Source organism: Monodelphis domestica, chromosome 1, assembly GCF_027887165.1.
Source record: "Monodelphis domestica isolate mMonDom1 chromosome 1, mMonDom1.pri, whole genome shotgun sequence".
Lineage (NCBI taxonomy): Eukaryota > Metazoa > Chordata > Mammalia > Didelphimorphia > Didelphidae > Monodelphis > Monodelphis domestica.
Window position 1 is genome coordinate 362,758,568 of NC_077227.1, and position 18,258 is coordinate 362,776,825.

An 18,258-nucleotide genomic window follows, 5' to 3' on the forward strand; every position below is an offset into this window, starting at 1 on the left:
TCCTCCAGGATCTCTCATTGGTTCATCCAACGTCCTGGCCCCGCCCTCTGCCGGGAAAGCCAATAAGAGGCACGGGCTCCGGTTTAAACTTAGGCCGGGGAAAACAAGTCGGGCTCAGCTGCTAACGGCTACCGTAGCTGCTGGTCGGACTGTTGCCCACTCTACATATCGGACCGCGGGGCGATCCGGGCCCCACGTGGGTAAGACTACCTGGTGTTGGAGGGAGACACTGGCTCTCGAGCCCAGCGTGGCTCGTTGTAGTTTTGGGAGGCGGGGATGGCACAGATGCAGAGAGGGGCTTGCCCTTGTCCTGGGCCCTTGGAGGGTAGCTGGTTTGTGGGAGGCTGCGAAACGGCTGCACCGCCAGCTAAGAACGCCCCAGTACCTGTAGAGGCAGCATGAGTGCTGTCAGCGAGCCGAACCTCCTGGACTGTCCGGAAACACCCGGGACTCCCCGAGGGCTCGGCGGCGGCTGCGACTGCGACTGGGGCTGCTGTTGTTGCGCGGGAGCGTCGCCCTGTGGGCTAAGCCAAGCAGCGCGCACTTGGGGCAGCGTCTCCCCGCTCCCAGTAGGCAGCTCAATTAGTAAACTTCCACTGTCTGCCGGAGACTATGCTGGTTTCTGAGAGGACAAACAGTAAAATAGCCCCTGCCAGTTCTCTCTTGGGACTTGTATAAGTAGACGCAATGTAAACAATGGCCCCCAAATCTTAGGATAGTCAAGCTATTAAGGATTAAAATTATACCAAGGCAATTGGAACCACCCTATTTGCTAAGAGGAAGGGACTCCCAGGTGAGGAGACTCCCTCTGCCGGTACAGGCTGGCACCTCCTCTGCAAACCTAAAGTCTTATAGACTTTTCTTCCTAGAAAGTTAGAAAGCAGGACATGAACCTGAGGCCATCCTGGTGTCAAGCCTAGCTCTCTACTATACAACATTCATGTTGCCTCTCAAATTAAGTTTAAGGTAATACGAAGTAATTGGGGCATGAGGAAGGGAAGGGACTCCGGAATCAGGAGAGGCAGCTGGGGGCTCAGAGCTGGACCCAAAGTCAGAAGAGTTGAGATCAAACTATGTGACCCTGGGCAGGCCATTTAACCTCATACTGTCTCAGTTCCCTCGTCTGTGAAATGGGGGTAATAGCACCTACCTCTAAGGGTTGCAGCAAGGATCAAATAAGATTCCATTTTTTCTTTTAAAAAATTTTCAAAAAAATTTATGAAAAACCCTTACCTTCTGTCTTAGACTCAATACTGTGTATTGGTTCCAAGGCAGAAGAGTGATAAGGGCTGGGCAATGTGGGTTAAGTGACTTGCCCAGGGACAACAGTTAGGAAGTGTTTGAGGCCAAATTTGAACTTAGCACCTTCTGTCTCTAGGCCTGGCTCTCAGCCCACTGAACCACCCAGCTGCCCCTTGATTTTATTTTATTTTTACATTTTTTCCACGGTTACATGATTCTTGTTGTCTCCCTCCTCTCTTCCTTCCTCCCTCTTGGAAGTTGACAAGCAATTTTACTGGGTTTTACATATATTATAAGATACCATTTGTAAAGAGCATTGCAAATCTTCAAGTGCTGTATATGTTGGCTGCTAGGAGGAAGTACTGTGACTGAGCTTTGAAGGAGGCCAAGGATTTTAGCAGGTTGGAGTGAGGAAGGAAGAGTGAATTCTAGGTGTTTGGGACAGCAAGAGACACGGAGAGGTTAAATGGAATTGTACTATTTGAGAAATAACAAATCCAGTTTGACTGAATCCTAGTATCCATTATGAGAAGTAATGTATGAATTTGAAAAAGGTAGGCTGGTTGTGGAAGAGCTTAAATGCCAAACAGAAAAGTTTATATTTGACCCTGGAGATAGGGATTCTTTAGAGTTTATAGGATCAGAGATCTGGAGCTGGAAGGTACCAGCAAGGCTTTCTGATATAGTCCTGTGAAAGAAACTAAGGGCTGGAGAGTTAGTTAGTTGCCTAAGGTCACACGGCTAGGACAAGCTGTGATTTGAACCCCGGTTTTCTGTCTAATTCTAATGTTTAATCTCAGAGATACAAACAGAACCTGTGATTTCACTAGGCTAGGGAACTCCTGGGCAAGTAAAGTCCCTTTACCAATGTAAGTTGGTACCTTGTCTAGAACACTGAGAAATTAAGTGATTTTTTTTTTCAGGATTGCACAACTTGTATGTTTCAGAGGTAGAACTTGAATCCAGATTTTCCTAGGTTTGAGGAATTGCTCTTTAACCACTATACCATGTTGCTTCTTGAAGGCATTCTTCTTTACCTTTAAGAAACTGTAGGGATAGACAGTGGCCATTCAGCAGGGGAATCTAGCATTATAATAATCACATTCTCACTCAGTGCTCTGGAAGGAGGTCTTTAATGACCCTAGAGATAATTGGTGTTCTCAGGCATGAGGCTTTAGAGGGAGGCAGGAAAGTCGAATTAGAGAGGAGGAGGAGAGGCCCAGTGCCTTTCTCTTCAGATAGATCAGTGCCTCTACTTTTCATTTTTTTTAGTTTTTTTTTAATTTAGTTTTTATTTAAAAACCCTTACCTTCCATCTTGGAGTCAATACTGTGTATTGGCTCCAAGGCAGAAGAGTGGTAAGGGCTAGGCAATGGGGGCTAAGTGACTTGCCCAGGGTCACACAGCTAGGAAGTGTCTGAGGTCAGATTTGAACCTAGGACCTCCCGTCTCTAGGCCTGGCTCTCAATCCACTGAGCCACCCAGCTGCCCCCTACTTTTCATTTTTGAGGCACCTAGAAGGGAAGAAATGACTTAGAATCATAGGATTTTAGGACTTGAAGAGGCTTTAGTCCAACATCCCTGAGGGGGGGAAGGGACTTGGATCAGGAGGTCACACTGATGTATTGAGAATATTGCTGCCCTTCCTTTGATACAAATGTACCGTTCCAAACAGATTTCACATTATTCCCCCTTCATGTGGTCTCTATTTTGTCCTAACTGGCCTACTTATTTAGTGTTCTCTATGTTTGACTTTGTGTTTTGATCTCTGTGCTCATGCAATCCCCAGAATGTACTCTTGCCACATCTCTGACACCTAGAGCTCATGTCTGTCACAGGCTTTGCAAAACATAAAGCTCTGTATAAATATCTTCCACCCCCCTTTATATTCCAAGGCTCAACTTGACTGCCTCCTTTGCTCATGGGATTCCTTTCCTGGGCTCCAGTTGATAGAGTTCCCTCTTCTTTGTTCAGTTTCTTAGGTTCCCTCATCAGTGTACATTGTGCATCATTCCAGTAGAAGGTAAGGTCCCTGAGGCCATGCACTATTTATTTCCTATGTTTGTGTACTTGTCATATACTTGTTTGAATTGAATGAGGGTGCCAGTCTGTCCTGCCTTTGGAATCAGACCTTTCGGATCAAACTTTATGTATTAGCTGTGTGGCTTTGGACATGGTATGATTTCAACTCTGGTCCTCAGTTCCCTCACCTGTAAAACGAGAGGGCTTTGATTATATAACTTGGGGATTCTTCTGCCCATCCTTTTGAATTCAGCTCTTTTTTGCTTGCTTGACTTTACAATAATGCGTTTAGGCAGATCACAGGAACAAATATTTTAGAACCTACTATATGCAAGTCTATAGAATAGGTACTGTGGGAACAAAAAACAACCCCTACTCATAGCTAAACTCACCTTTAATCACATACTGGTTTAAAGGATTCTAGAACCTTTCTCTGGGTATGAGTTATATTAGGGATGAGCCTTTCTATCTGACTTTTATCAGATTGGAATGTGAATTCTTTGAGGACAGGGACTTATTTTCTCTTTTTATTCCTATTATTTAACCCAGCACCACTCATTTGGGAAATATGAATATATTTTTTATAAATGCTTTTTCATTCATTCAAAAGTCATATTCTAGAACTGGGAGGGACCCAAAAATCATCTCTCTCAACCTCTTCCTCTCAACCTCATAGATAAGGAGAACAAGGCCCAGTGATTTGATTTATCCACTTTAACTAGCAGAATTTAAATCCAGTTCCTATTAGATCCGGTCCATTATTCTTTTTCACTACAGGGTCCTCTATGTGTTTTTCTGCCCTCTGCCTTACATGTGTTTTTCTGCCCTCTGCTCTCTATGTGTTTTTCCTCTACAGTTATCCAGAATGGCAACGCTAATCTATGTTGATAAAGAGAATGGGGAACCAGGCTCTCACGTGGCACCTAAGGAAAGGGTGAAGTGTAAGTCTATGTGATTCTGATGGGCATATAGGATTGCTGTGAATAAAAGTTTTCATTGAGCTTTGGGAATTTTTTATATAAAGTTTATACAAAACTTTATATATAACTTCATATAAACTTTATATAAAGTATGTATCCTGATGGTGTACTTAGAAAAATTTAGGGGATTAGCAATGGTACTAATTGAGAGAATTAATAAATAGATGCAGTAAAATCAGAGGCTACAAAAAATAAACCCTCAAAAAATAAATTGTATTTCCACATTCATATGACAGAATCTAAGAGAATAATAAAAAGAGAAATCCCTATTCCAAGTAATTACAAAGTGTATAAAATATCTGGGAATGAGTTCACTAAATCATACAGAATACTTGTGTAGATTCAGTTGCAAAATACTTGTTAAAGAAACAAAGAAACTCTTAAATAGCTGGTATTATCTTTTCTGTTTGTGGCTAGGCTATTGTAATATAATAAAAATGATAATACTTCCAAATTAAATTTATAGTTTTAATGCTATGCCAATCAAATTATCAAAGGAATACTTTATAGCACTTGACAAAATAATAATGAAATTCATTTGGGAAATAAACTATCTAGAATATCTAAGGGGAAAAAATGAAAAGAGGTAGGGAATGAAGGCAGAATAGTACTTTCAGACGTCAAATTATATCATCAGGTGGCAGTCATCAAAACATCAATGGATATCTGATATGGGTTAAAAAAATAGAAAGGTTATGAATATGTTTCCTTTGGTGTGGATTCTTTTTTGTTTCTGTTCTTGTCAGCACCAGAATAGACTTCCTGACTCTCCTGAGTGAGGAGCATCCTTAATTGCAATTAAAAAACAAACAACCTTTTTTGTAGGTAGATAAATAGGGCCTAAATTTTTTAAAATTTTGAACAAGGACTTGAATAAAATTAAATTACAATTCATATACCTTACTGGTGATATCATATTACTACAGATGCCATAGGCGTCTTGTTCCAAGTAATACATTTTTTTTGAAATAATATCTTTCAATGTATCTCTTAATATTTAGCCCTTTCCTAAGGCCTATTGTGTATACAATTTGAGGTATTCATTATAAAATTATGGTAGGTAGATTAGTACAGATCATTGTGCCTGGGTTAACCAAGCACCAGTATAATAAGTCACTTTTGGGGACAACTTGATGAAGGGAGGAAGTCTTGAATTTTGGCATTCTGAAATAATACTAAAGCAGTGATGTCTGGGACTCTACTGCAGGGCACTGACGAGGGTGTATATATAGAGGGAATTTCATGTATTGGATAATAACGTGATATAGTTGGTGGATGGGACTCTGATGACAAAATTCTTTTCAGCAATCAAAGCCTTATCTGGAAGAACTCAGATTTCAACTCCCAAGGCTGGCAAAGTGTTTACTTCAACTCCAGCTTTATCCAAATCTGTCAGAAAGGCTTTGGGGCCTGTCAATAGGACAACAGAAAAGGAAAACGTGGTGGGGAAGAGAAAAGAACCTCTCAAACAGAAAAGGCAAAACTTCACTGCCAAAAAGGTGAGTTGCTAGACTTTTTTTTCTCAAAGAGTTTAGTAAGTTGGGGATGATAGAGGGGGAAACCTGCTGGAGAAGACAAGATGGAGTGGAATCAGGGGTACATATAGGGCAGTTTACCTTGGCAAGGAGAAGGGGTCTCCCTCTTCAGAAGGGGAATATGGAGATCTTTGGGGAAGACATCTGAGCATTGTGAAATGAGTTGGGATGAAGAGGGAACTCATGGTGAATGGCCTTGATTTTTTTTCATTGAAGGAAGAGGCAGGGTCCTCAGGGGAGTAGGGAGAGGGGATGCCATGGAAGGAGTGAGAAGGAAGGAAAAGTTTGAAAGAGCCACTATGGTGAGTGGAATCATGAGCCAATTAGATATAATGGATTGCCCTGCTATCTTGAGGGCTCAGGGGAGATTTTGCAACATATGTTAGTAATGTACCCCATCAACATGGTTTTCCTCTAGTTCAGTTTGGCAGCACATGAATAGGAGTAAAAGCAGTGAATGATCAGTCATCCAAGACTGGGATTTTGTAAGGCATGATCAACAATGGTATAAGGGGCTGAGAGGTTCTAGTGTAAAGTTGAACTGGTTCACAAAGGGAGGGAAGGAGTGTGTAGTTAGCCACTGGGGTGTCAGCCTAGAAGAGGGCTGAGGGGTGGAAGACCTGAAAGTCATAGAGAGGATGAATTATTGGGTTAGGGAGCCATAAAGCAAAGAAAAATGGAATGATAAAATATTATAATCAGATAAAAGACTTATAGAGTCCTTTTGGCATACTTTTAGCACCTTTTTTCTATCATCTGTTTGGAGTATACTAAAAAAATGCAAACTCATTTTACTATTAACCTAAGCAAAACACAATTAGGGTGATAAATGTGCTAAAAAAATCACAGTGTGTTTAAAAACCAACTTTTTGTATTATCTGTTATTCTAGATTATTTATACCTCTGTTCTCCCTCCATTAGTGCAGATAATTGAATTGACTATTTTTTTTTTGAATTGACTATTTTTTAATTGGCTTCAATCTATATTCCTAGTAAGATGTATTGATACCCATAATAACTAAGGACTCAGTATATTTTTCATTCTTAGTAAGGTTTGAGCCATGTTACCAGAACAGTGTGCTGAGTTGTATCTTTGAATTATAATGATGCATAAAGAAGCTAGAGCTGTTTTAGAGTTAGCATAACGTTTTCTAACTTCAACTGGTTACTTAGTGTTATAATAATTTAAACTCTAGTCATTATTTCACATATGAGATTAGTTGGTAAGTCTTGCCTAATTTCACTAATTTTATATATTTTCTTCCTTAGATGACTGAAAAGATTCCCACAGGAAAACCCTCGGTTCCATTCCCAAATGAACCATGTCCAGAAATAGAAAATTTCTTTCCCTTCAATCCTCTAGGTACAATTCATTCTTTATTACATTTTTCTGACTAACATTTTTCATGAGTATATTTGGCTTCTCTAGGGAATTTCAGTTTAACTGTGAGTCACCTCCTAGATTTAGATAGCACATCAGGCTTGGAATATTTTAAGGTCTTTTATTTATTCATTCAACAAACATATTTGATACCTACTATGTATAAGACATGGTTGCTGGGTATTTGTGACCATACTTCCTTCTCTGTTCTCCAAGGATATTCCAGTTTAGTAAGAAAGATAGGGTGGTATGTGATGATTCTGTACCTGCTTTTATGTTTTAGTTTAGTTTCTCTAGAATAACATAGCTAAAGTACTACAGGATTTCAAAAGAAGGAAAGATTTCAGCCCACTCACAGGAATAGTCTTGGAGCATTCTTATAGATATATGTTCTTCTAGGAGATAATTTGAAGGGAGCCTGTCACTGCCCAATCATTGGTAGATCAAGAAACCCATTGAGTCTCCCTAAGAGACTGTCTCTGGATCTGTGTATGTAATACATTTAAGGATGCTGAAGGGGAGCTTATCCTTCTGGTCTATACATCAAACAAGTGAGGATATTGAGAGTAAAAAGAATGAAAGAAAGAATGGAATAGGCTTCATTGCCCATCTTGGTCCCTAAGTATTTCTAGTTTTCCTGGGAGAAGTGTTAAGAAATTCTATACCTAACATATATGTTGGAATTTAGTTCTTTCCTGTAACTTTCTGTATTTTCTAAACATAATGTCACTTTCTAGTGGAGAAATAGAGTATAATTCTTTTTTTTAAGCTTGGGATTGTTTCTTCTGCAAATGATTCTTGTAGTAAGTATTTCTAACATCAAGAAAGTAGTTATTTTGATGAAGGGAAGCTGTTACCTTCTGAGATGCTGTTAAGCCTGTAAATAGCTTTCTTTTACTGTTTTTTTTCCCCCTCTTTACTGTTGAAATGGTTTTGAAAAGTAAAGGCTTTTTAATATAATCCCTTTTAAAAAATGCCTCCTATTTTAAGTCCCAGGTAACATTAAGGGACCGAGCCAGGCAGTTAGCATTTGCTAAATGCCTACTATATGCCGCACACTATGCTAAATACTGGGGTACAAAGAAAGGCAAAAAAATTCCTCCCTGCCCCAAACCAGTCCCTGTTTTTTTGTTTTTTGTTTTTTAATTCTTTACCTTCTCTCTTAGGATCAACTCTAAGACAGAAGAGCAGCAAGGGCTAAGCAAATGGGGTTATAAGTGACTTCCCCGAGGTCACACAGCTAGCCAGTGTCTGAGGTCAGATTTGAATCCAAGTCCTTTTGACTCTAGGCCTGGTTCTCAATGTACTGTGCCACCTAGTTGCCTCTAGTCTTTGTTTTTAAGACTCTCATACTGTAATGGGGAAGATAACATGCAAAAAAACTCTGTATAGATGAGATATATACAAGATAAATCAAGAATAGCCTCAGAGGGAAGCCATTAAAGAGGCCTGGGAGATATTTCTTGCAGTAGGTGCCTTGACTGAGACTTGCAGGAAGTAGGGAGTTAGGAGGCAGAGATGAGGACAGGCTGTAAAATCATTTGGAGTTGGGAGATGGAGTATTGTGTGTGAGGAATAGCAAGGTAGTCGGGGTCCCTAGATCTCCAAGTTCAGAGAGAAGACTGGAAAGGTAGGAAGGGGTTCCTTGATTAAGAAGCCAAATAGGATTTTATATTTGATTCTGGTGGTAATAGGGAGCCACTGGAATCCTCTTAATGTGGGAGTAAGAATGGACAGATGGAGCCATGTTTAGACTTTTGTACTTTAGGAAGATCAATTTCACAGTTGAATGGAGAATGGATTGGAAATGGGGAAAGATTTATTAAGGCAGAGAGACTAATTAGTAGGCTATTACAGTAGGCTAAATATGAACCTATGAGGGCTTGCATTAGCTGGTGATTGTGTCAGAGGAGAGAAGGGAGTGTATACAGTCTGCCCTTTGTGAGAAGGTTCTTTTGAATTCCTTGGGATGGAAGAAGCCTAAAATCAATTTTTAAAAATATACTTAATTAAAAAACTATTTTATTATATATGTTTATATATAATTGCATACATATAATTACAGTCATGTCCAATTGTAAAAAAATCTACTAGGAAAAAAATAAAAATAAATAAAATGTTAATTTAAATCACTTAATTCCACTTAACAGACATTAAGGTCCTGCCAGGTGAAAAACAAATAAGTTATAGGCTTAATTTTCCTTTATTTGTAACCATTTCCTTTCAGTTACTTAAAAAAAAAAAGGTCTTAGTATAAGAAAAGAGTTGAAATATCTGTTGGATTAATAAATGGGCTTATCATTACAAACAGAATTTGAGAGTTTCGATGTTCCTGAAGAACACCAGCTTTCAAACTTGCCCCTGGCTGGTGTTCCCCTCTTGATGCTTGAGCAGGAGAAGTCACTCGAAAGGCTTGTGGAACTCCCACCCTCACCTGTAATTCTGCCTTCCATGGCCTGGGAATCTGGTAAATTGTCAGGTTTGATTTTTTTCCCTCTCTTTTTCTTTCTTTTCCACCACTTAGGTAGCAATTAGATGCTCCTTGCAGTAGGGGAAGAAAACTGAATGTTACAAGTCACATTTTTAGGGAAAGAAGTAGTTTGACAAAAACAAACAATTGTGAGTAGGGAATGACTTTCTGTTGAAATAGACCTTCAGGACAAGCTTCTAGATTAAAAAGGTTAAGCCATTTTGGGGACTCTGAATTCAACATTAAAATCTTGAGTGGGATCTCTAGGTATAGTCAAATGAGAAAGCAACCACTGATTCTGATTTTTTTTTCCCCTTGGATAGCAACAATTCATGTCATAAATCTCTCTAAGGGCACTTGGCTGGGATGAGAGATTCCTTAAGTTTATAGGAGAAGCTGATAGAAGAAAAAGCCTCTCTTGACAATAGCAAAGAATGTGACATGCAAAGAGATGATCTTTCCTTGCTATAAAAAATTTAAGTTATCTTGATGACTCAGAGCTATTTTTCTAGCTTTAATGAGTATTTTCATGCCTGTTGTTATTGTTTTGTTGGATCCTGATGTTTGGAATCCCAGCTTATCTACTTTCTTAGCAGCTGAGTGATCTTGGGCAAGTCACTTAAGTGCCTCATTTTCCTCAATTTTGTAAAATGAGAGGGTTGAACTAAAAGGTTTTGTCTAACATTCCTTTACTCCAACAGCCTGATTGTTGATTATAATGGTTGGGTACAGTCTGGAACAGGCCCTGCCAAGTAGGTTCTGGTAAGGTCAGTGCCAGATTTGACTGTTTGAGGACTGGCCCTCAAAGAAGTACATAGAAGGTTATTACCTGAAGGCTGGTCGTCAGGTGGTGAATCAAATCATGAATAAACAAACAAATTTTTGCTCCAGCAGTGTGTAAAGATTAGCAGAAAAGTGCATCAGTGGGGGCAGCAGTGACATTGATTGGTCAGAGCTCTTGAATATGTGCCAGGCCTTCAATTTTAATATTGCCTATCAGGACAAACCCTCCTAGTTGATAGGACGAGGAGAGAGTACAATTCAGCAAGTAGGAGAGGGATAGTATAAGTGCTTACAGTATTTGTGCTCCTAAGAAGCAGGCTCTCCGGGATCCAGGTCAAAAAAGCTAGAGGTCACAGCTTGATATTCAGGCCTTAATTGAGATTCAGAATTCTTATTTAGTGTTAAAGTAGGGCATGATTGGAAGCCTTGTCAGAAATGTACAGAATTCTTTAACAGGTATATCTTTCTCTCCTAGATTTGTTGGAATCGACTTCGAGCCTACTGTCTGCTGTGGATGATATTGACTTGCCACCTGTGTGCTATGAACGACCTGTTTGAATGTCTTTTTATTTTATAGCATGTTTATAATCACTTTTGTATTAATAAAGCAATTCTTTATGTACTAAATTCTACTTGGAGCTATGTTATTCAGGCAGTTTCACTGTCTATCTTTTATGTTAAATAGCTTATAAAACTAATTAGAATCATAGACTGAGTGTCCTTTCCACTCCACCCCAGTAAAAGCTCCATCCCACTTTTCCTCCTCTCCACTTCTTGAATGAATACTCTTAAGAGACAAGAAAACTGAGACTTGCTTCTGATACTGTCACTTGTCAAAGAGTGACAAAAATAAATTTAATCCTAGGTCAGACTGAGGATTAGGAACTGTTTCTATCAATACCATGCTTCCTTAACTAATAACTTTTCTAAATTTTCATATTTTGAAACATACTTTATAGAGACATCTTCTACCATTTTCTATCTGAAAATGAGTTGATCCAGGCCAATAGCTCCTGGGCCTGAGGATGGGGGAGTATGAAGATTTAAAAATACTAATCTAACAGATACAACTTCTTTTATAAGAATACCATTCTTTATGTGCTTTTGTATCTCTCATGGATGAGTTGGTGTTGGAGAATTTTTGTATAACTCATTATAGGAAATATATCCTTCTTAGATACAGTTTCTATTGTGGGAATTGAGTGAACCACACTGATGCCATCTCATGATTCAATTCTGGATTCAACTTGGTTCCTTTTCTATTAAATTATGAGCCCACTCTAATTTCAATTTTGTGTGAAAACTTTATTCAATTACAGGTACTGTAAGAAAACTTTATTGCACTGATTGAGCCTAGCCCTGCATGCCTGGGAAGCTGGATCACATATACCTATTGCTTTGTTGTTGTTCAGTCATGTTTGACTCTACATGACCTCATGGACAAAGTCTATGGGGTTGTCTTAACAAAGATACTGGAATGGTTTGTATTTCCTTCTCCAGTGTGTCCCCATTTTACAGATGAGGAACTAGGGCAAATAGAAGTTAAGCGACTTGATTATGGCATGCAGCTAGTGTCTGAGGCTGGATTTGAACTCAGACCTTCCTGACTCCAGGCACTCTATCCACTGATTCAACCTAACTGCCCACCTGTTGCTTCAAGAACCTTAACTAAGTATCTAAATTATGCGGACAAGAAATCCAGTCAGATCTGCTTTATGCAAGGAGTTTTCTCACAATTCTGTATCTCAAACAACACATTTATCTTACCTGAAAACTGGCCCCATCCTGGTCAGTCAATTGCTGTTTCATTGTTCCTTTGCTTGAATACAGATACTCGTGGGGGGTGAGGGAATTGAGATGCCTCTTTTTCCAATTACTCTCCCACCTTCAAAAGCCTTTAATCTTTCCTCCAATTAGAAATAAGATTACCTGATTTTATATTCTGGTTTATATCCTTTTAATTGTTATCTTTTAATGCATAAAAATCTATCTCCTCCTGTATTTGGAATCTAGTGCCAAGCTGAAGGGGCCTGGTTCTGATCTGTTCAGCGGTTGGCATGCATTGCTTAATAAATCAATATGCTTAGAAGCTTGAACTTTTTCTCAGTTAATTCAGATTTCACTTGTCACACAACCTAAAGAAACTATGTATTTGATACTTTTCTTTTCCTCTAAAAAAAAGTATCCATGGGCATGTAGGGAGGAGCTTTAGGAGTATCTAGGAAATTTTTTTGTAGTGTTAACCTACAGAGTTGATGGAGTAGAAAGTAAAAAATAAAATTACTACAAATATTTGTTCATATCTTATAGCCATAGATACTAATATCTCCAGTTCACACTGATTTGGAATTTTCTACTGCCCATCAGAAATATTAATCAGCTCACTATGTAATTCTTGAGGATTCTAAAAGGATCTCTTGGGAGTAGGAAGGAATTTCTTTACAGGGTGTCCCAAAAAATCTTAGAGCAGTTCATTTTTATTTTTTAATTTGAATTTATTTTTAAAATAGTTTATTTAATTTTGGATGTTCTTCTATGAATCATGGTCTTTCCCTCCTTTCCTCCCACCCCCCTCCCATAGCCAACTAGCAATTCCACTGGGTTTTACATGTATCATTATGGATCAAGACCTATTTCCATATTATTAACATTTGCACTAGGATGATTGTTTAGAATCTACATCCCCAATCATATCCCCATTGAACCATGTGATCAAGCAGTTGTTTTCTGTGTTTCTACTCCCACAGTTCTTTCTTTGGATGTGGATAGTGTTCTTTTCTCATAAGCCTCAGAATTGTCCTGGATCATTGCCTTGTTGCTAGTAGAGAGGTCCATTACATTTGATTGTACCACAGTTTATCAGTCTCTGTGTACATTGCTCTTCTGGTTCTGCTCCTCTCACTCTGCATCAATTCCTGGAGGTTGTTCCAGGTCACATGGAATTCCTCCAGTTCATTATTCCTTAGAGCAGGTTAAAGCTATTAAATACTCAGACTTTTGGGGCATCATATATATATATATATGTATACATATATACATATATGTATATGTATATGTACATATGTATATACATAGGTATACATACATATATATATATCAGGGAAATTGTTTGGAAAGTGAAACTAAATGAAAAGATAAGCATTTGTCACTCCTTTCTTACCCCCCCCCCCAATTTGGCTTTAGAATAAACTTTGATTCTCATAAGTTAGAGGGTTTGTGTTTTTCAAAGCAAAAACATTTTCTATAGTCCTCATTCCCTGAAAGCTCAAAATATGAGATTTCTTTTCTTTTTTTTTTCCTATCCATCACTACAACTTTGTGAAGCATTAAGAGCCTCTAATCTCTCAAATATCCAGGATAATTGCTAAACTATTCTAATTTTTTCAAACTCTTTCCTTCTGTCTTCAAATTGATATCTGTTTCAAGGCAAAAGAACAGCAAGGGCTAGGCAACTGGAGTTGTGACTTGCCCAAGAACCACATAGTTAAGAAGTGTCTGATGGCAGATTTGAACCTGGGGCCTCCTGTCTCCAGACCTGGCTCTCCATCCACTGAGCCCCTAGCTGCCCCCCAACATCTTTAGAAGGTGACGCATACCTAAGCTCTTTCAGATCTCAGCAGGACAAAGTTAAATCTTTTTATTTTTACTGGAAGGATGGATAGGGACTATCAGTTCACTTCTCTCTCTTTTTTTAGATTGAAATAGTTCTAATCTCTTTTTTTTCTGTTGCTAATCAAATCATATTGTATTATCACTATTTTGAAAGACTTCAAACAGATAGTTCTCTATTAAACATCAATCATTTTTATCTTGACTTATGGAAATTATTACACTTTACATATGCAAAGAAAGTAGAATTTTATCAGCAGGCAAACCTACCAACACAGCTGCATCCACTTATTCTCTGTTGAGATTGGAGTCTATCAGGTTTATAGAGATGATTTGAACCTAGATTATTCTAATTCCTAGTCCATCCCTCTTAACTATTGCCCCCAAGTTTCCTCTTTCTTGTTCTCTTTCCACAGTTTACATATAATTCAGAACTTGATTCAATGGATACCTATTGAGCTTCTCCTCTATTAGGTACAAGGCACACTATACTGGGGATAGAAATGGAAAAAGAGACAGCCCCTGTCTTCAAGGACCTTACATTTTATTGGGAGTGGGCCAGGTAAGTAGCATGTAGGTGAGGGCTGGAAGATGCAGAGGAGAAATCAGATTGAACCCTTAGGAAGGAGAAACCACTATTATCTAGGGGGTAAGTAACATTTATTGAGTGAATATTATATATGGTTTTATCTATGGGATGATGGCTTAAGGTGGAAACCTCACTGGATTTATTCCAGACTGTTCTCCATATTTCTATGCTTAAGGACTCACCCATATAAATCAGTAGCCAGATTTCCAAAATATATTCCATAAATGTCTTTGATCTTAAGGGCTATTTTCATTAGTCTCACCATTTGAAGGCTTCATCAAAGCTCACCTTATTTATTACTATTTGATTGTTAGACTATTCAGGCCTAAATTTTAAGGAGAGAACTCAACCTTTGTGACTGGTATTTTTCATTACTCAGTTCAAGAATATACTTAATCCAATTTGCACAGGGCTGCATGGTAAATGGGTAGTGCTGCCAAGATGCCTCACCGGGTCTTGTTCTTCCTGTTCCTCTGCATTCTAGGAATTACTGGTTCATAGAATATAGAGTTGGAAATGATTTTTGAGACCATTTAGCACAAGCCCTTCATTTTATTTTTCATTTAATTAGCATTTATTTTCATTCCTTCTCCTATTGAAAAAAAACAAAAATAAAACCCTGAAAACAAATATGGATAAGTCAAGCAAAACAAATTCCTTCATTTTCTATGTCCAAAAATATTTGTATCATTTTTTGTTTTAAGTTCATTACCTCCGTCGGAAGATGGGTAGCAAGGTTCATAAATGGGTCCTCAGGAATCATAGTCATTGATCAAGTTCTTAATTCTTTCAGCATTGTTATGCTTTTTTAATGTTGTGATTGTGTAGATTATTCTGGTATTACTCATTTTACTCTGTAGCCATTCAAAAAGGTCTCCCTGGATGGGACAGCTCAGTGGATTGAGAACCAGGTCTAGAGATGGGAGATCCTGGGTTTGAATGTGACCTCAGATACTTCCTTGCTTTGTGACCCTAGGAAAGTCACAACTCCCACTGACTAATCTTTATTGCTCTTCTACCTTGGAACTGATACTTAGTATTGATTCTAGGTGGAAGGTATGGATTAGGGAAAAAAAAAGGTCTCCCTGGATTCCTTTAAAACTTAAATAATTTCTTACAGCACAGTTCATTTCATTCATATAATTTGTTCAGTAATTTCTCAATTTATGGGCACTCCCTTAGTTTCCAGTTTTGCTACTTCTAAAGAACTATTACTAATATATAACATATTGCTATGTATACTAATTTCTGCACATTAGTATATATGTATATGTGTATGTGTATTTATATATATGCATATATATATAAAATGGGCTTTTTCCTCTTTAATCTCTATGGGATATAGACCTAACAAGGTACCACTGGGCCAAAGGGTATGCACAATTTAATGACTTTTTGGAAACGGTTCTAAATTGTTTCCCAGAATTGTTGGACTGATTCACAGATCCACCAACAATACATTAATGTATCTATTTTTCTGAAGCCCCTCCAACAGTTGTTATTTTCCATTTTTGGCATCTTGGCCAATCTGATTTGGATGTGAAGTGGAACTTCAAAGTTGCTTTATTTATATTTCTTTATTAGTGATTTGAGACATTTAAAATTTTATTATTTGGCTGTTGATGCCTTGAATTCTTTCCCTGGAGAAATGACTTTTCATAATCTTTGACCATTTATCAATTGGGGAATACTAACTGCTCATTTTACTGTTGAAGAAACTAGGACCTAGGGAGGGAATAAGTGGTAATTGCTGGCATAATCACCCAAATCCTTTGGGTCTAGGTGTGATGTTCTTCCACTTTGTCACTCTTCTTTATATACTTGAATATAGAACTATTTATTTCTCCAGTAAAAAAAAGAAAAAAAAATTTCTGAGAGCCCTTCCTGCCCATTCAGTTTCCATGACATTTTGTAAAATGCGGAATCATTTTCAAAACCACTAATAGATTTCAGCACACAAAGTTTTTGACCTCATCTTGCTAAGTTCCTCTACTTCTATAGATACTGTTGGGCCAGGCCCAGGATGTTAGTAGGGAGGGTGGTCTATAGACTTCATTGTCAAAGGGCTCCATGAGAAACCTTCTTTTAGAGGGAAGGCACTAGCATGTGGAAGTATCAAGAAAAACTTCATGCAATCTGTGCTTGAGTTGTGTCTTAAAGTAATTTGAACTCTTGTGGAATTAAGGAGGGAGTGTATCCTGGCATGGGGGATGGCCATTACAAAGTCACAGAGATGGGGCATGGAGTGTTGCGTGTGAGGAATAGAGAGAAGGCCTGCTTGACTGAATCATAGACTGAGGGAGAGGGAACAATGCCCAAATGAGGCTACAAACATAGTTTGGGATGAGATCCTGGTGACCTTTAAAAGATAAATAGAGCAGTTTATATTTTATTCTGGGGGCAAGAGGGAGTTCATTGAATCAGGGAGTCACACAGCTAGATCAGTGTTTAAGGCAGAAGTGTTTAGGATGGACTGGAGTGGGGAGAGATTTGAGGTCAGGGGACCAATTATGAGACTCTTGCAATAATTTAGATGAGAGGTGTTGAGGGCTTGAACTAATGAGCTCTGTGAGTGGAGATGCAGAAACAGTAGGTAAATTTAGCTCCTGATTGGATAAATAGTGAGGAATCCAGGATAATATTGAGGGAAGAATCTCAATAGAAATAGGAAAGTTTGGAAGAGGGGAAGGTTTGTGGGGAAGATAATGAGACCAGTTTTGGACTTGTTGAACTTATACTTTGGACAGCTTAAGTTTGAAATGTCCACTAGGCAATTGGTGGTCCAGGACTGAAGCTTAGGGGAGAGACTGTGGCTAGATATGTAGATTAGGGAACTCATCTACATGGAGATGATAGCTAAATTCGGTAATCTTGTATAAATTCTTGGATGCCCATTCAGCTACCAAGAGAGAACATGGATAGGCAGACTAGAGGAATGGACAGAACTCTGGACAACATTTACAGTTAAGGGACACTAATATGGATGATGAACCAAGAAAGGAGACTGAGAATGTTCACTGGACAGGCATAAGGTGAACCAGGAAAGAGCAGTGTCACATAAAAACCCAGAGAAAAGCAGTATATTCAAATAACAGTTAAATTTTTTAAAAGATATTTTACATTTTTATATTTCTTTCATTTCTCAATATATACGTTCTCCTCCCCTCCCCATTAAAGCAGATGAAAAGGGAAGGGGGAAAAAACCAGTTCAGCAAAACTAACCAAAATATTCACCTGAGTATATGTAATATACATCTAGAGTTTATGATCTCTCGGCAAAGAAGGGAATTAATTCTCATAACTCTTTCCCCAGGTCAAGCCTCATTATCATTAAATAGCATTCAGCATTTTTATTATTTTTTTTTGGTGGGTGTGGGGGGAAGTTCCACTTACAATGTTGTATTCATTGTGTATTATTTTCCTACTTTTAATTACTTCATTTTGTATCAATTGATACCTTCCCAAGCCTCCTGTTATTCTTCAGATTAGCACTTATCATCGTTTTGCAGTTACATTTAACCACTTTCTTGTTTCTCTCTTTGTTTAGCCATTTGCTACTTTGTTTTTTAGTTCTTTGTTACTACAAAAAAAGATCAGTTTGATTCATGGCTTGGGGCACTGGATTGAACTGATTTACTCAAGATTCT

At 38.3% G+C, this 18,258-nt stretch overlaps 1 protein-coding gene across 4 annotated transcripts; it reads left to right on the forward strand.

The window, feature by feature from the left end:
• Positions 1-68: 68 nt before the first annotated feature.
• PTTG1 (PTTG1 regulator of sister chromatid separation, securin) lies at positions 69-11,045 on the forward strand. 4 transcript variants are annotated; one of them, XM_007473968.3, is made up of 7 exons: positions 72-200; positions 3,217-3,265; positions 4,121-4,205; positions 5,550-5,743; positions 7,049-7,142; positions 9,472-9,639; positions 10,889-11,045. In XM_007473968.3, exons 3-7 carry the CDS (start codon positions 4,130-4,132, stop codon positions 10,969-10,971), a joined length of 615 nt encoding a protein of 204 aa, XP_007474030.1. In that variant the 5' UTR covers positions 72-200; positions 3,217-3,265; positions 4,121-4,129; the 3' UTR covers positions 10,972-11,045. The 4 variants fall into 4 exon arrangements, with proteins under 4 accessions (XP_007474031.1, XP_007474030.1, XP_001379946.1 ...); XM_001379909.3 differs by having other exon boundaries at positions 9,472-9,627; XM_007473969.3 differs by lacking the exon at positions 3,217-3,265 and having other exon boundaries at positions 69-200.
• Positions 11,046-18,258: the final 7,213 nt, after the last annotated feature.

Coding starts and splice junctions, on each gene's coding strand:
- PTTG1 (XM_007473969.3), top strand. CDS start 4,130: ATGGCAACGCTAATCTATGTTGATAAAGAGAATGGGGAACCAGGCTCT. Junction 7,143..9,471: donor CTTTCCCTTCAATCCTCTAG/GTACAATTCATT, acceptor CATTACAAACAG/AATTTGAGAGTTTCGATGTT. Junction 9,640..10,888: donor GGAATCTGGTAAATTGTCAG/GTTTGATTTTTT, acceptor TTTCTCTCCTAG/ATTTGTTGGAATCGACTTCG.